The sequence below is a fragment of the Erithacus rubecula genome (genome assembly GCF_903797595.1).
Source record: "Erithacus rubecula genome assembly, chromosome: 26".
Taxonomy (NCBI): Eukaryota; Metazoa; Chordata; class Aves; order Passeriformes; family Muscicapidae; genus Erithacus; species Erithacus rubecula.
In genome coordinates this window covers 5,674,635-5,690,827 of record NC_136678.1, presented here as the reverse complement: position 1 = coordinate 5,690,827, position 16,193 = coordinate 5,674,635, and the positions used below count along the sequence as shown (strand labels likewise).

The following is a 16,193-nucleotide window of genomic DNA, read 5'->3' as shown; positions in this document are numbered from 1 at the left end:
GAAAGGGGTGGCAGAACAAACCAGGGCAGCTCCAAGTCCCTGCTCCCAGCACTCCCAGCCCTGTCTCCCCCAGCAGAGCCACCCCAGGACCAGCCTGGACCCTCTGCAGAACACAGAAGGGTTGAGGTTTCACCTTGCATTGAGGATGAGACCCAAATCTTCTCACTCCAAGAGTGGAAACTCTGCCCATAGCCTGGGGAGGGAGGCAGGATGGGGCAGGTCCAGGGCGAGCAGGGAGTGCTGGGAGAGCTCTGGGGGGAGAAGAGCAAAGGGGGACAGGTAAAAGCAGGAGCTGGGTGTGAGTCAGGCTGGCACGAGGCCTGAGCACAGAGCCCTGCAGCAAGGAGGGCACCCAGAGCATCCTGAGCCAGCCAAAAACCACTGGAACAAAAGGCAGCCCAAAATAGGCTTGGGCAGAGCTGTCTGCTCACCCCTGCGCACCCCTGGGCACACCTGAGCACACCTGGGCACCCCTGGGCACACCTGGGCACCCCTGCTCACCCCTGGTCACACCTGGGCACCCCTGGGCAGAGCTGTCTGCTCACCCCTGGTCACACCTAGTCACACCTGGGCAACCTGGTCACCCCTGGGCACACCTGGGCACCCCTGGGCACACCTGGGCACACCTGGGCACATCTGCTCACCCCTGCTCACCCCTGGTCACCCCTGGGCACACCTGGGCACCCCTGGGCACTCCTGGTCACACCTGGGCACACCTGGGCACCCCTGGTCACACCTGCTCACCCCTGGTCACACCTGATCACCCCTGGTCACACCTGGGCACCCGTGGTCACCCCTGGGCACACCTGGGCACATCTGGGCACACCTAGTCACACCTGGGCAACCTGGTCACCCCTGCTCACCCCTGGTCACACCTGGTCACACCTGGGCACACCTGGGCAGTGCTGAGCACCCACAGCACACAGGGAGAGCTCCAGGGCAGCTCAGCTCTCCAGGAAATGCCTGTCCAAGCCAGCTGCCCTCCCTCCCTCCCTCCCTCCCCAGCAGCTCTCCAAACACCCACCAGGAGCCCTGCAGGCTCTCCCACTCCACCTGCACTGCCAGGTGACAAACCCTGCACAGCAATGGCCCAGCCACACCTGGATGGGCAGCTGAGGCTGGGATCAGCACCCAGCCCTGCCACAGCTCTGGGGAAAGCTTGGAGCTGAAGGAGAGCAGGGAAACTGCAGCTGTTCCTGCCCCACACCCTGCTGGGGTGCAGGTGGATTTTGGGAATCACACTGAGGAATCTCCAGGGCCAGGAGCCACAAAGGAAGGATCCAAACCCTGAGCCAGCTTTAGCTGCATTTCTCCTCAGTGTTTGTGTGCTGGGAGTTTGGACTTTCAGAGGAATTTTTGCTGTTTGTGGGGGAAAAATTGCAGCTCAGAGCCTGCAGGCACCAAAACTAGCCCTGGCCAGAGCCTGCAGGCACCAAAACCAGCCCAGTTCAGAGCCTACGGGTACCAAAACCAGCCCTGGCCAGAGCCTGCAGGTACCAAAACCAGCCCTGGCCAGAGCCTGCAGGTACCAAAACCAGCCCAGCTCAGAGCCTGCAGGCACCAAAATCAGCCCTGGCCAGAGCCTGCAGGTACCAAAACCAGCCCTGGCCAGAGCCTGCAGGCACCAAAACCAGCCCTGGCCAGAGCCTACAGGCACCAAAACCAGCCCAGCTCAGAGCCTGCAGGCACCAAAACCAGCCCAGCTCAGAGCCTGCAGGTACCAAAACCAGCCCAGCTCAGAGCCTGCAGGCACCAAAACCAGCCCTGGCCAGAGCCTGCAGGTACCAAAACCAGCCTGGCCAGAGCCTGCAGGCACCAAAACCAGCCCTGGCCAGAGCCTGCAGGCACCAAAACCAGCCCTGGCCAGAGCCTACAGGCACCAAAACCAGCCCTGGCCAGAGCCTGCAGGCACCAAAACCAGCCTGGCCAGAGCCTGCAGGCACCAAAACCAGCCCTGGCCAGAGCCTGCAGGTACCAAAACCAGCCCTGGCCAGAGCCTGCAGGCACCAAAACCAGCCTGGCCAGAGCCTGCAGGCACCAAAACCAGCCCTGGCCAGAGCATACAGGTACCAAAACCAGCCCTGGCCAGAGCCTACAGGCACCAAAACCAGCCTGGCACAGGGAAGGGCAGCCAGCCCTGCTCAGCTCTGCTGTGTTTGTACAAGCTCCTCACTCCCTCCCAGGTGTTTGCAGAGCTCGGGGAGCTGGCACTGCAGAGAGGAGCTGGCCTTTAATTAACCAAAAGGCAAATAGGAGGAGGAGGTCAGCAGCCTGAGCTCTCAGCTCTCCTTGGAAATGTCCTGCTGTGCTGGAGAGGCCTTGGCTGGTGCTGCTTTCTGGGCTCCACAAAACCCAGCTCCTGTCCCTCTCACTGTCAAGCACTCAGAGGACACCACATGTGCAGGGCCAGCACAAAAAAAAGCAGATTTAGGGACAAACCCAACACATCAGCCACACTGGAAGGTGTCAGTACCTGCTTCAGCCCCCAGAGCTGCACAGCACAGACCCCCAGGGATGGATGAGATTTTGGGAAGGAATCTCTGGCTGTGAGGGTGGGGAGAGGCTGGGATGGAATTCCCAGAGCAGCTGGGGCTGCCCCTGGATCCCTGGAAGTGTCCAAGGCCAGGCTGGAGCAGCCTGGGACAGTGAGAGGTGCCCCTGCCCACGGGATGAGCTCTTGGAATAGACCTGGCTGCAGCCGGGGTGGGAACAGTGGTGGCTGCGGGACAGGGCGGGGGGACCCGGGGGGACCCGGGGGGACCCGGGGGGACACTGCTGGCACTTGGGGGGACACTGCTGGCACTTGGGGGGACCCGGGGGGACCCGGGGGGACACTGCTGGCACTTGGGGGGACACTGCTGTCACCTGGGGGGACACTGCTGGCACATGGGGGGACACTGCTGGCACCTGGGGGGACCCTGCTGGCACATGGGGGGACACTGCTGTCACCTGGGGGGACCCTGCTGGCACTTGGGGGGACACTGCTGGCACCTGGGGGGACCCTGAGCCCCACCAAACCACACCGAGCTCCTCTGCTCTGAGAGAAATCCGTGAGATTTTGGGTCTGAGCAAAACTCCTGGGCTAGGGGAAGGCTTTAAATTTATAATACATAGGGCTTCAATTTTCTAAAAACCAAAAGAAAATGAAAAAAAGGAGAAACCCCCGCGGCTGTTCCCCGAGTGCTGCTGTGTCACAGCCCCGCAGTGCTTAACATTACTGCTGATAACATCCGCTAATTATTGATAATAATTAGTAATACTCATTTATGGCCGTGCAGGGGTCGGGAAGGTCTCAGCTCCTCAGAACCCTCAGGTTCAATCAGTGACACAAAATTCCTGTGACAACAGCCGGGAGCGGCTCCTGCTCGGGGTTTGTACCGCACGCGGTGGGGCGAGCGGGATGGGAACTTTTGGGAAAAAGGAGCTCGGGGCTTTTGGGGAAAAGGAGCTCGGGGCTTTTGGGGAAAAGGAGCTCGGGGCTTTTTGGGGAAAGGAGCTCGGGGCTTTTTGGGGGAAAAGGAGCTCGGGGCTTTTTGGGGGAAAGGAGCTCGGGGCTTTTGGGGGGAAAGGAGCTCAGGGCTTTTTGGGGAAAGGAGCTCGGGGCTTTTTGGGGAAAAGGAGCTCGGGGCTTTTGGGGGAAAAGGAGCGGCTGTGCGGCTCCACGGGCCGGTCCCTTGTCCCGGGGACACCGGTGGCACTCGGACCGGCGACATCGCGACCTGCCGCCCTCCTGACCAGTCCCATTCTGCAGTTTCCCCGCCCACAAAACACTGACCCCGCCCAATCCCCGCCCCACTGACTCCTCCCAATTTAAAGCCCCGCCCCCTGGGCTTGCTCCCGCCTGTTCCCATCCCAAAAGCGACGCCCAGGCCACGCCCCTCAAATCCCACCCCGGCCACGTCCATCATTCCTTGGCCACGCCCCAAACGCACACCTCTCATTGTTTTACCACGCCCATGTGTCAGTCACTTTTTGGCCACGCCCAAAACACACCCATCAATCATTGGTCACGCCCACGTCAATCATTCCCTGACCACGCCCCTCCTGACCGCTGGTGGCGCCCCCTCGCGGCCAGCTCAGGCATTTTTCTCTTTTTCCACACTTTTTATTTTCTCCCTTCCCTTTTTTTTTTTTTCCATAAAAATTTATAATAAAAGCCTTCCTCTCGCGCCGTATACAAAATATTCACTCTACCGAATAAATTAAACACGAACGTCTCGCGGGCAGGATGTGACCTCAAAAAGGAAAACCAGCATCCATCCATCCATCCATCCCCCCAGTCCTTCCCTAGCCCAGGGATTCACAACACTGAATTCACACAACAGCTCTCCCTCCCCCACAGAGGAAAGGGGAGGATTCACCTCGTACCTGGAAGAGAAAAACTCTGAGGAGTTTGTACCCAAACCTGTGGCCAGACAGGACCAAATCCCAGAGGAATTCTGTGCTCACACAGGGAATTTCAGTCACAGCAGGTAAGGGATGCTCTTACCCAGACTAGAACATCCATTGCTGGTCTTACACATGATCCTGACACTGACATTTTCTTAGAAGAAGCCAAAAAAGGCAATTTTGTAAAGATTTCCTCGTCCTCCTGCTGCCTTGCCCTGATCTCTCATTATAAACTCCAGCTCTGGGGTTTATATAAACCTCTGCTTTATCACCTGGGGGTTTGAAATGAAGAATTTAAGGCTTTTCCCACCAAACCCCTTCACCTGAAGCTCAGCATTGAAGCACTTTAGGCACTTAAATTATCAAAATCCTTTGAGCATCAGAGCAGCTTTGTGCAGGGCAGGCTCCTCACATTTACATAAGAAATATTAAAAATAAAGGGATTTTCACTCTTGGGTTGGGGGAGAACTTATTCAAGCCTATTTCTGGATTTTGTCTCCAATGCTTCCTGCTGCAGCCTGCAGTGGACAGAGCCCAGGATGGGAAGCCCAAAAGTTGTTTCTGGAAGTGGTTAAGGCTCTGCCAAATGTGTCCCCAGAACAGCTGCAGGTCAGCACACGGGCTGGCTGTGGGAAAGGGAGGCTGGCAGGGCTATAATTTGAGAAGAACTAAAACAAAAACAGTGACCCCTGACGGGAAAGGGACGATCCCAAAGCTTTGAGGGCCAGCTCAGACAGCAGGGGAGTCACCCAGCCTCCCTGCCAAGGGCCAGGCTGACAAAACCCTGCCAAAATAGCAACTTCACCCTCCAGCCCGACCTCACAAGTGCCTCTGGCTGCCCACACACCTCCACAAATAAAAAGTAAAAAAAAAGTCAGTCACAAACAGCTGGTTTAGGGCCAGGCAGGGTTGAGGAGTGCTGGGGTTTGGGCTCTCAGCTCCAGCCCAGCCTTTCCTCCTCACTCTCTGCATCATCCCTGACCTGGGCCAGCACCTCAGCTCCTCCTCTTGGAGTGGCAGGAACCTGTCCCTGCTGGGGGACACTGGCCAGGGAGCAAAACAACCTGGGCACCAGCAAGAGGAGCTTGGCCTGGCTGTGACAGGGGTTTGCTCAGCCTCAGTGAGAACAGGCTGGCAATAAAACACATTTTAAGGAAGCCCAAAGAGCCACAGGCAGTGATCAAGTCTGAGTTTAACTCATCAGCAGCTCCCCCAGGAGAGCTCTGCCTGCTCTGCCTCCCTGCCCCAGCACTGAAAACCCCTCTGGGCACAGAATTCCCTTGGAGGGGCTGTGTGAGAACAGACACAACAGTCTGGATCCACGAGGGACAGAGAAAATCACTGAGGGGAGGAGTGAGAGGTCACAGTGACTGAGAACTGTGTGAAGAAAGGTAAAAACAATCATTAAAAAGAAAAAAAAAAAAAAAAAGCTCAGTTCTCTCTATCTGATGCAAGCCAGTACATAGGTAAAGGTTAAGTCACCCTTTGGAACTGGTCCTAATGGGATGTTCCTTGTTTTTCCCAAAACAAGGCACAGTAACTTTTCTCCTGGATGGTTTTGGGTCGAGGTGGGGAGGGACAGGAGGGCAGAAAGGTGGGTGCACCCCTGGGCACCCCCTCAGCCCAACCTTGGCCACCTCACTGTTTGCTTTTCTGCCTGGGAAATCTCCTCCCAGTGTCCCATTTGCTGAAATATTGCTCAAGAATTTGGGTAAAACTGCACCAGGCAGGGGGAGAGGGCACAGCTGGAGGTGGAGCAGAGGCTGCTCCTGCTGAGACCAGACCCCTGAGCAGAGGAAAACCCCAATTCCCTTTTCCCCTCTGCAGAGCCCCTTGGTGCTGCCCTGCCCTGCTGCCGAAGGCACCTTTGGAAAGCCCTGAGCACCCAAAGCCTCTTATTTACACCTGAGATTAACCCCCTGCTGCCCAGCCCAGAGCCACCCCGGGGTGACAGCAGCAGCGTGGGGACAGCCAGTGCCACCCCATGGGCACACACAGAGCCAGCTCTGGTGTCACACCGAGCACTTGGCCATGTCACCCTTGTCAAACACGACTTTGGTAGCGAAGTAGATGGCGAGCAGCCCCAGGGCAGCTGCCGACACCATGTAGGCGGTGACGGACTGGGTGAGCTGCACGATGGAGCCCATGCAGAGCGAGGGCAGCACCTGGGACAGCAGGAAGGCGCTGTCCAGGATGGCCAGGTCCAGGCAGATCCCCCGGCCGGGAGCCCCCGGCTCCGCCTCCCCCACCACCAGCCGCAGGGACACATCGCAGGAGGAGCTGACACACAGAGCCGAGCCGGGAGGGGAGGATGGCGGCGAGGAGGAGGAGGAGGAGGAGGAGGAGGAGGAGGAGGAGGAGAAGAGGGTCCCGGTGTGGCCATTCTGGTAAGGCAGCTTCTGGCTGGACAGCAGCCCCTTGGAGAAGGTGGATTTCTTATCCAGCAGAGCAGCATCTTCCTCCTCTTTCCTCTTGTATTTGTGCAGAAATACCTGTGGGGAGGAGGGAGGTGTGTGAGGAAGGTGTGCTCTCCGAGGGAGCCTTGTTTTTGTGCAGGAGAGCAAAGCAGAGCTGTGTGTGTGTTCTGGGAGTGCCAGCCCAGCCTGGCCCAGGTGAGATGGGCTCCAGCAGCCAGGCTGGCTCTCCCCAGGCAGCCCTGACTCACCTGCAGAGCCCAGCCTGGGGACATTTCCTGCTTTTGTCACCTCCCCACTGGGTGCCAGAGGAGCCCGAGCTGAGCCCAGCCTGCAATCAGCTGAGGGGTGCCAGACACCAGGGCAGAGCAAACAGGAATGTTTGGGGTTTGTGGGGACTGGGAACCCAAACCCAGAGCCTGGCACGAGCAGCCTTTTCTCATCTGGGAGGTTTGAAAGTGCCACCAGCTGGGACACAGCAGTGCTGGGAACTCAGGGAAGGGCTCTTTTCTCAGCTCTGCAGCAAACCTCAGCCAGTTTGCTCCAGCCAGGAAAAGGGGACATGGGGAACCAAAACCTTTTCCCTCTGTCTGCCTCGCTGTGCTGGAGCTGTGAGGTCTCTGGAGTGTTCCCAGAGAAAATCTGCTCACACCAGCAGCCCATGGGCAGCTGTGCCCTCCCTCACTGCACTCCCAGCCTTTGGCAAAGCCTTGGGAACGTGGAGTTTGGGTTTTGTTCATTGATAAAACATCCATGGGAGATCCCAGCCAAGCTCAGCTCTTGCCAAGCCGAACATTCCCTCGCCCCCTGCTCTGCCAGGACTCCTGGTGCCAGTTGGGATGGGCTGTTCCAAAGGGTTTGTTCAATGGGAACATCTGGATACCTGTGGTAACAACTCCTACTGATTCCACGGCACAGCCAACCACTGCCCTTCGGATGAAAGAGCTGCTCCCAAACCACAAATTAATTCTGCATTTGCAGCACAGGAGAAACTCCCATTAATCCAGTGTGCAACTCAGGAACCTCCCAGGACTTCTCCACAAGGATAACATCTGTGGGACAGGGCCACGAGCTTTTGTGCTGGTGTCACAAGTTTCACAAGGTTTATTTTTCTTGGAGCTAAGGGAATAGGAAGAGCTTTGGGTTTTCATTCTACTGATCATGGTGCTGTGGATAAAAGCTGGAAAGCAGGACCTGTGAGGGCTGGAAATCCTTGAGATTTGTAGCACCTCAGGCTGGCAGAGCTGCAGAATTCATATGGACAACTAAACCAGACCAGTATCACTAAAATACGGGAAAAATATAAAAACATTCAGGGCCAGGCCGCCCTGGAGCAGATCCCCACCTGTTTGTCATGGTGGTAGAGGGATGCCAGGGTGTAGGGCAGGATCTGCAGGGCAGAGAAGGTGAATCCTGTCAGGGCAGCAGAGATGGTGACCACGGTGACACTGTGGGACAGGCACATGACACAGGCTGCCCCAGGGAAGAACACCACGCTGGCCAGGTACACTGCCCGAGTGCCAAAGTGCTGCACCAGCCGGTCCATGAGTGCCGAGAAGCAGCTGGAGGTGATGCACTGCAGGAAGAGCCCCAGGCTGCCCATGCGGACACCTGAGGGGGACAGGCTGAGGGACACTGCCCTGGCTGCCCCCCGACACCCCAAACTCCAAAAACACCCTTCCCTGGGCCCAAACTCCAACAACATCCTCCCCTCAGCCCCAAACTCCAACAACACCCTTCCCTGGGCCCAAACTCCAACAACATCCTCCCCTCAGCCCCAAACTCCAAAAACATCTTTCCCTCGACCCCAAATCCCAAAATGTCATTTCCTCTCTGTCAGTCCCCAAACCCAAAAACATTCCTCTCTTTCTGTCAGTCCCAAACTCAAAAAACATCCTTCTCTTAGTCCCAAATCCCAGAATATCCTTCCCTCTCTCTCAGTCCCTAACCCCAAAAATATCCTTCCTTCTCTGTCAGTCCCAAACTCCAAAAGCATCCTTCCCTCAGTTCCAAACCCCAAAACATCCTTTCCTATTTATCAGTCCCAAACCCCAAAACTATCATTCCCCCTCCTTCAATCTCAAACCCCAAAAACTCTCCTCCCTTTCTGTCAGTCCTTAACTCAAAAAACCTCCTTCTCTGCCAGTCCCAAACCCCAAGACATCCCTCCCTCTCTGCCAGACCCAAACTCCCCAGCACAGATCAGGGCACAGAGAGCCCTGCCAGCCTCAGGGAGCAGAGCAGCATCACCTGAGCTCTGCCAGGATGGCATCAGCCACCCCCAAACCCTCTCCCCACCCTGGGCACCCCAATCCAGCCAAAACACCATCCAACCCCAACCCCACCCCTGCCTTTGGAAGTCACTGCTTGCCCCTTCCTGCTGCTCTTGCCCCAGGATCTGTCACCTGCTGCTGAACCAGGATCCCTTGTTATCTGATGCCAGAGGCAGCAGCAGAACAAAGGCAAGAGGAATTGTGCTGGAGCCAAGGTAAAGTACAGAACATGCTCTAAACTTGGGTATCCGGTAGCAATCCGGACCTTACCCTTTCACAAAGATCTCTCAGATTTCAGGGAATTAAAACCATTAACTCTTTGGAGCAGGGATCATTACTCAACACATGTTTCTATGACAGGCAGCACAATGGAGGGCTGACCTGCTGCCAGCTAAACAGTGCAAGTGTTAAATAATAATTAAGCTGCCTGTAAGTTAAACAGACACCCAGCACAAAGGGGCAGTGTGCTGCAGGGCCCTGCAGTGGAAAACAGGAGGAGGGCCAGGAAGGTGCCTCCAGAATAAAGGATTGGGATTAGGGAGAGGAAAAGAGTGGTTAGGCAGGGAGGGAAGGCTGTGGCTCTGGAATTCCAGCCCCAAAAACCCAGGAATTTAAGCCCTGAAAACCTGGGAATTTCAGCCCAAAAATCCTGGGAATTTTAAGACCCTAACCCTGGGAATTCCTGCCCCAGCAGCCAAAATGGGCCAGCAGGTAACACCTGTGAGCAGGTGAGGGCCTGCTGGTGGGGATGTGGCAGCTACAGGTTTGTGAGCAGCACTGGAGGAGTGCAGAGGGGACAGAGCTGGGAGAGCTCCCAGAAGAGCTGAGGATCTCACTGCTGGGGCATCTCTCCCTGCTGGGGGCAATCTCTCCTCATTGCTGGGGGCATCTCTCCTCATTGCTGGGGGCATCTCTCCTCATTGCTGGGGGCATCTCTCTCACTGCTGGGGGCAATCTCTCCTCACTGCCGGGGGCAATCTCTCCTCACTGCCGGGGGCATCTCTCCTCACTGCCGGGGGCAATCTCTCCTCACTGCTGGGGGCATCTCTCTCACTGCTGGGGGCAATCTCTCCTCACTGCCGGGGCATCTCTCTCACTGCTGGGGGCAAATCTCTCCTCACTGCTGGGGCAATCTCTCTCACTGCTGGGGGCAAATCTCTCCTCACTGCTGGGGGCAAATCTCTCACTGCCGGGGCATCTCTCCTCACTGCTGGGGGCATCTCTTTTCACTGCCGGGGCATCTCTCCTCACTGCTGGGGGCATCTCTCTCACTGCTGGGGGCAATCTCTCTCACTGCTGGGGGCAATCTCTCCTCACTGCTGGGGGCAATCTCTCCTCACTGCTGGGGGCAATCTCTCCTCACTGCCGGGGGGCACAGCCTGGCTCTCCAGGGATGGGACCCTCACCCTTCAGGACAAGGAGGGGAGAGCAGTGCCAGGAGCAGGCAGAGGCAGCTCCATCCTGCTCCCCGTGCAGCCTGCCAGGCGTTCTGTGCTGGGAACAACCACCAGCAGCTTCCCAGCCTGGTCCCTGTGCCACGCTCTGGCACACACAGGAAAAGGCTCTTTTCCTGCAGAAAGCCAAGGCGGCTGCAGTTTGATTTTTGGGTGTTACCAACAGGGCCGAGCCCACCCTGGGGAACAGCCAGCTCCTGCTCACCTTCGTCGTAGCGTTGCCTGGCCTCGGTGCCCGGCTGCGCCCGGGGCACGCCGTGGTACAGCCCCTCCCCAACAAAGTCCGTGTAGAAGAGCATGAAGGTCATGAGGGCCATCCAGCTGCAGAGCTCGGCCACGAAGAGGCGGCGGATGGCGCCGGGGAGGCGGCAGCGCAGGCGGGGCAGCAGCGAGCACAGGCTGCGCGCGGCCTGCAGCAGCTGCCGGGCCTGCGGCACGCAGCGGCCCCGGAGCGGCCGCCAGCAGCACGGCCACCCCGCCGGGGCCGGCGCCGCCGCCTCCCCCGGGGCCGCCTCCTCCGTCACGAAGAGCGTGGCCAGCGCGCAGCTCAGGAAGATGAGGGCCAGCAGGCTGAAGAGGCAGCTCTCCTGCCCGCCCAGGTAGGGCGCCAGGAAGGCCCAGTCGATGGCCGGCAGCAGGTAGCCGACGCAGCCCCCCAGGCTGACCATGAAGGCGTAGACGGAGAAAGCCCGGCGGCAGTCGGCCGGCTCCTGGAAGAGGTCGGAGAGCAGAGCCTCCAGCGGGGTGAAGCACACCTGGCCGCAGAAATCCAGCAGCCCCACGCCCAGGATGAGGAAGGCGATCTGCAGCGGCCGCGGGTCGGGGGCGCACAGGCTGGCCAGGCTGCCGGCGTGGGGGATGACGAACAGGCTGAGCAGCACCCCCAGGCACAGCGCCCAGATGAAGGGTCTCCTGCGGCCGAAGCTGCCGTGCCACTGGTCGCTGGCAGAGCCGATCAGCGGCACAAACAGCAGCCCGAGCACGGGCCCGATCCCTGGGGAGAGATGGGGGGTTAGAGGGGCACGGCTGCTCTGCCTGCACCCCAAAAGGGGATGGTTTGCAGATTCGGGAGGTTTCAGCGGGTCACAGCCAACTCTCGCTGCCCTGGCTTGTTGAGAATTGGTTAGAAAGCCATGGACACAACTGTGGATATGGCTCAGCTGAGCAGGAGAGCAGCTCCTGCTAAGTAGCAGCCAGGCCTTGCTCTTAAGCAGATTTTGCTGAGCAGCAGTGTTTGCTTTTAAGAGACTTTTGCAAAAGCAACGCAGCTAGCATAATTTGCAGAGTTAGTCGATAAGTAATACATATGTCCATTGTTCAATCAAGGCCTTAACTTCCAGGGAAGCACATAGCAAGTGAGGTATAAGCCTGGGACGGATACTACATAGCAATAAGTATAAGGGAAGTAGCAGCCAAGAGGAGCAGCGAGGTAGCACCTATAATTTTTGGCTAGAAATTCAGTAGGAGTGATTATCTCACACTCGCAATAACCAATAATAAGAGAAGGTGTACATAGTAAAAACCAGTAAGATTGTACTAATATGAATAATGCTGATTTATGCTATTTTGGGCTATAAAACTGTCTGATGCTCCCAATAAAGTCGGATTATGCTTTATCAATCACACTGATTGCCTGGCTGATCCCCTCGCCATTCCTCCACAAGCGGCTCCGCACCCCCGCCCTCCACACCGCCAGGTTTCAATAAAAAACCACCTGGGAGAGGTGACAGAAGCTGCCTACCCAAAACCATGGTCATGAACTTCTCCTCCACGCCCACCTCCAGCAGCAGGGGCGGCACGTAGGTGATGCCGGCGGCCAGGCACACCTCCAGCCCGAAGGTCAGCGCGTTGAGCAGCAGCAGCTGCGCCCGGCGGCTCCGCAGGGACATGCTGGCAGCCTCAGTGACACAGGGCAGTGTCCTGCCAGCTGCAGGGCTGCCAGGGCTGCCCCCCAGGCGAGCACTGCGCCTTCCCTCCCCACGCCGCTGCCGGGACGCTGCTTCCCATTTTAGCAACGGCGAAGGGACCGTGGTGTTTGCCTCTTCCTCTTCTGGCGGGATGTGGGGAGAGAGGGCAGGGATCCCAGTGCAGGCTGCCCCTCCTGCTCACAGCCGTGCTCTGTGGGGAGAGAGTGTTGAACAGGCTGGGAACGGGGTGAAACCGGGGGCCACAGGGATGTGGCACTGCTGCAAGGGACTGTCCCCATCCTAAGGGGCTGGAGAGGGGCAGCTTAAGGGATGAAAGCTCCATCCCTGGCAGGTTTTGTCTCCAAGGGTTTGGGAGGCCTGCCCTTGGGGATTGAAGACCTCTCCATCCTGTCCAGCCTCTTCCAGGTGGCAAAGGAAGGATTTGGGGTCTCCTCTCCCAGGGAAATCACTCATGAGACCCTCCAAGATCAGGGGAGTGCCTGCAGCCACACAGGGTCACCTCCAGACCCCCACGACCCTGCCTGATGCCCACGCTGCTCCTCAGGCTCCTGGGGAAGCAATTCCACCCAAATCCCACCTCCAGCCCCGGGATGGGGCACGGAGAACAGATGGTGCCTCGGTGGAGTTTCACAAACAAACCTGACCCACTTTAGCCTCATCCACCAGCGAATGGCAATTACCTTACTCATTAGCCTGAGTCATTTATTTGCCCTGTAACTGCTCCCTTCTCTCCAGCTCCTCCGGAGGGAGAGGCCTCGGGACAGGGGCAGGGGCTGAGCTGCAGGGCAGGAGGGAGCAGCTCCCAGCTCCAGGAGATTCCAAGGTCCCAGCACCCAGCCCAGCAAGATTTGCTCCAAACACCTCGGGGAGGTGAAATCAGTGTCCCCTGAGCTCAGGAGCTGCCAGTGCCACTCCATAATCACCCATTATTCCCCTTTTGGGACCTTCCACCTCCTCTCAGCTGCCACAGAAGATCCCTCCTTTCAACAACCGCCAACATTTAAACCAAGGTCAGGCAGCAAAGGGAGGGGGAGCGGCTTCGTTTAATCCCCAGAGGCGGCTCCAAAGCGGCCCCAGGCGGGCTGAGCATCCCGGGGGATGAGGAATGGGAATCCCAGGTCCAGCCCCGGGGGATGAAGAACCTCCCGGCTCCAGCCCCGGGGGATGGGGAATGGGAATCCCCCCTGCTCCAGCCCCGGGATGGGGAATGGGAATCCCAGGTCCAGCCCCGGGATGGGGAACCCCCCGGCTCCAGCCCCGGGGGATGAAGAATCCCCCTGGCTCCAGCAGCACAAACCCAGGTGCTGTTCCCAGAATCACCAGGCAAAATGAACCGAGCCAGCATCACTCAGTTAAACCCCCAAGGGGTGCAACGTCCCCTGTCTGCTGGAGTCTGGAGAACTCAGAGAGGGGGAGTTATCCCAAAATAAACCCCAAACATCAAGCAGAAGCTGCCTCACACAGTTTAAAAATTGGTTTTTTCCCCCTCTTGCTGCTGTGACAGAGCACTGGGGAGGCAGCAGGGATCTGTCCACCTGCCTGAGAATTCCAGTTTGGAGGCAGAGCTGGATTTCTTATCTGCAGGTAGGAACAGACCTGACCTCCCCCTCCACAGGCTTTACCAAGAAAACAAATCCCTGAAGCAATAATCATCAACAGCCAGAGATGAGAAGCCTCGAGTGCAATAAAGCTGCAGATAAACTGCAGCAGACAATGATGAACTTTCCTGTTCAAGCTGAACTTTATCCCAATAACCATTAATTACTCTTGTAACTTTTTCCACTGAATAGAGACAGGGAAAAGACACACCAGCACTGAGCAGGAAAATCACCTGAACCGATTTGTGAGGGCAGGGGCTGGCAAAGGGAGATTTGGGAGGCTCAGGGAGCCAGGACTCACCTGGTGCCTGGCAGGTGCTCCCTGCAGCCCAGCAAAAGCTGCTGCAGTGTTTGCAGGGCAGCAGAGGTGGAACCCAGCTTTGGTTCCAGGGCCCTCCCTTTCTGCTATAACTGATAGCAGTGCTGTTATTAACACCACCCCATCCTGTGCCCTGCTGGCACCCCTCACAGGCTGCTGCCCTGAGGAAACCCCAGCTCTTTTTGCCCCAAAATTTTGAATTTTTGCCCAAAACATTTGCTCAAAACCCCCCTGCTATTCACATTTATCACCCCCCCTCACTGGTCTGCTGGTGGCTCCAGCAGAGATTTAGGATGTGAGGTTGGTATTTTCTTTTTAAAACCAACAAGATGTCCCTGTGGATTTGTAGGTGACAGGTTGAGTGCCCAAACCCCCTTTCCTCAAACCCCAGTCCAACCTTTCCCAGGAGGATTTACCCCCTGCACTGTTTGGCTCGGGAAGGAGCCAGGAAAATCCATCTCCAGCTGGGAATTACAGTCACCCAGGGGAGCTGGCAGCACCCTGCCCATCCCAGAGGGATTTTGGAGACTTTTCACAGCCCCTGCTCCAGGTGATACTAGCACTTCTCACGCTCCAGCCTCAGTTTCCCTAAATTCCCACAACAGGAGCAGGATTTGTCCTTTCCTCCTCAAGGAGCACCTGGACAAGGGTACCAGCAGTGCCCAAAAAGGGAATTTTGGAGGTTTCCTGCACTGGGAGCAGAAGGGAGCCACATGTGGAGCTTTCCCAGGGAACATCAGTTGCTGCTCTTCCTCCTCCCTCCCCAGGGAGCACCAAACCAGCCCCAAACCCACAGCTTGCTTTGCTTTTTAAAGCTTTCAAACCCAACTTTCCCTGCAGAGAAACAGCAGCTCAACTCCCCAGGCTGCCCCACCTGCAGCCAGGTGAGAGGGGGGCCAGGGCTGGGCCAGCCTTGCTGGACAAAGGCAGCAGAGAGAGGAAACCAGGGAAGAGTTTAGGGAAAACCAAGCCCAGAACACCTGGAGAAGGTGGATGTGAAGGGCTCTGATGGACCCACACAAGCCTCTGCTCCTCCCAACCTCCCAAATCTTCCCAGCACAGGGCTTAGAGGAAATCACATCTCAGCAGTGCTTAGAGTGAAGAGGGAGGGCTGGTTATTCTAAAAATAAAATGTGGGTGTACTTACATGGCAGAGAAAAACTCATTTATTCCTGGAAGAATCCATGTCCAGCTCCTGGTGCTGAGGGTGATGCTAAATGCTGCTAAATGCTGCAGGCTTGGCTTTGCAGTGCTGGGCACCTCCTGCACAGCTCAGCACCCAGCAGTGCTCAGCCAGCAGAGAATTGCACTCAGGGGGAGGATGCTGAGGCACTGGCACAGGTTTCCCAGAGAATCCACGGCTGCCACATCCCTGCAAGTGTCCAAGGCCAGGCTGGAGCAGCCTGGGATAGTGGAAGGTGTCCCTGCATGGGGCAAGGGAGAACAAAATGAGATTTAAGATCCTTTCCAACCCAAGCAGTTTGATGATTTTATTATTAATTATTCATTATTAATTATCTTATCTTATTAAAGCTCTTATTACAATTTTAATTATTATGAAAATTAATTTTATTATCAATTCTCTTAGGAAGGGCAGTCCCTTGGCTCAGGTGGGGCTGCTCCAGCCCAGCAGTCCCCAGGTGATTCAGGCCCTCACCTTCCCTGCCATGGCAGGTTTGGCACCAGAGAGAGGGGAAGGCAAAGGGTTCCCATTCCCAACCCTCCAAGGGGCTCTTTATGAATTCCCTGGAAGGCCTTTGGAAGAAAGGGTGGGAGAGAGCTCAAGGGGAGAGAGCTGAGGAGCTGCCAGGGCCTTTC

At 57.1% G+C, this 16,193-nt stretch overlaps 1 protein-coding gene across 1 annotated transcript in view; it reads right to left on the bottom strand.

Moving 5' to 3' along the window:
- SLC45A3 (solute carrier family 45 member 3) overlaps positions 1–15,574 on the bottom strand; it is a 113,525-nt gene extending 97,951 nt beyond the window's left edge. Inside the window, exons 1-5 of the mRNA XM_079327300.1 lie at positions 15,523–15,574; positions 12,272–12,648; positions 10,736–11,524; positions 8,149–8,414; positions 6,386–6,881 (exon numbers count right to left, since the gene is read on the bottom strand). Coding sequence (XP_079183426.1) covers positions 6,402–6,881; positions 8,149–8,414; positions 10,736–11,524; positions 12,272–12,419 — 1,683 coding nt within the window. The 5' untranslated portion in view covers positions 12,420–12,648; positions 15,523–15,574 and the 3' untranslated portion in view covers positions 6,386–6,401. The remainder of the gene's footprint in view (positions 1–6,385; positions 6,882–8,148; positions 8,415–10,735; positions 11,525–12,271; positions 12,649–15,522) is intronic.
- Positions 15,575–16,193: the final 619 nt, after the last annotated feature.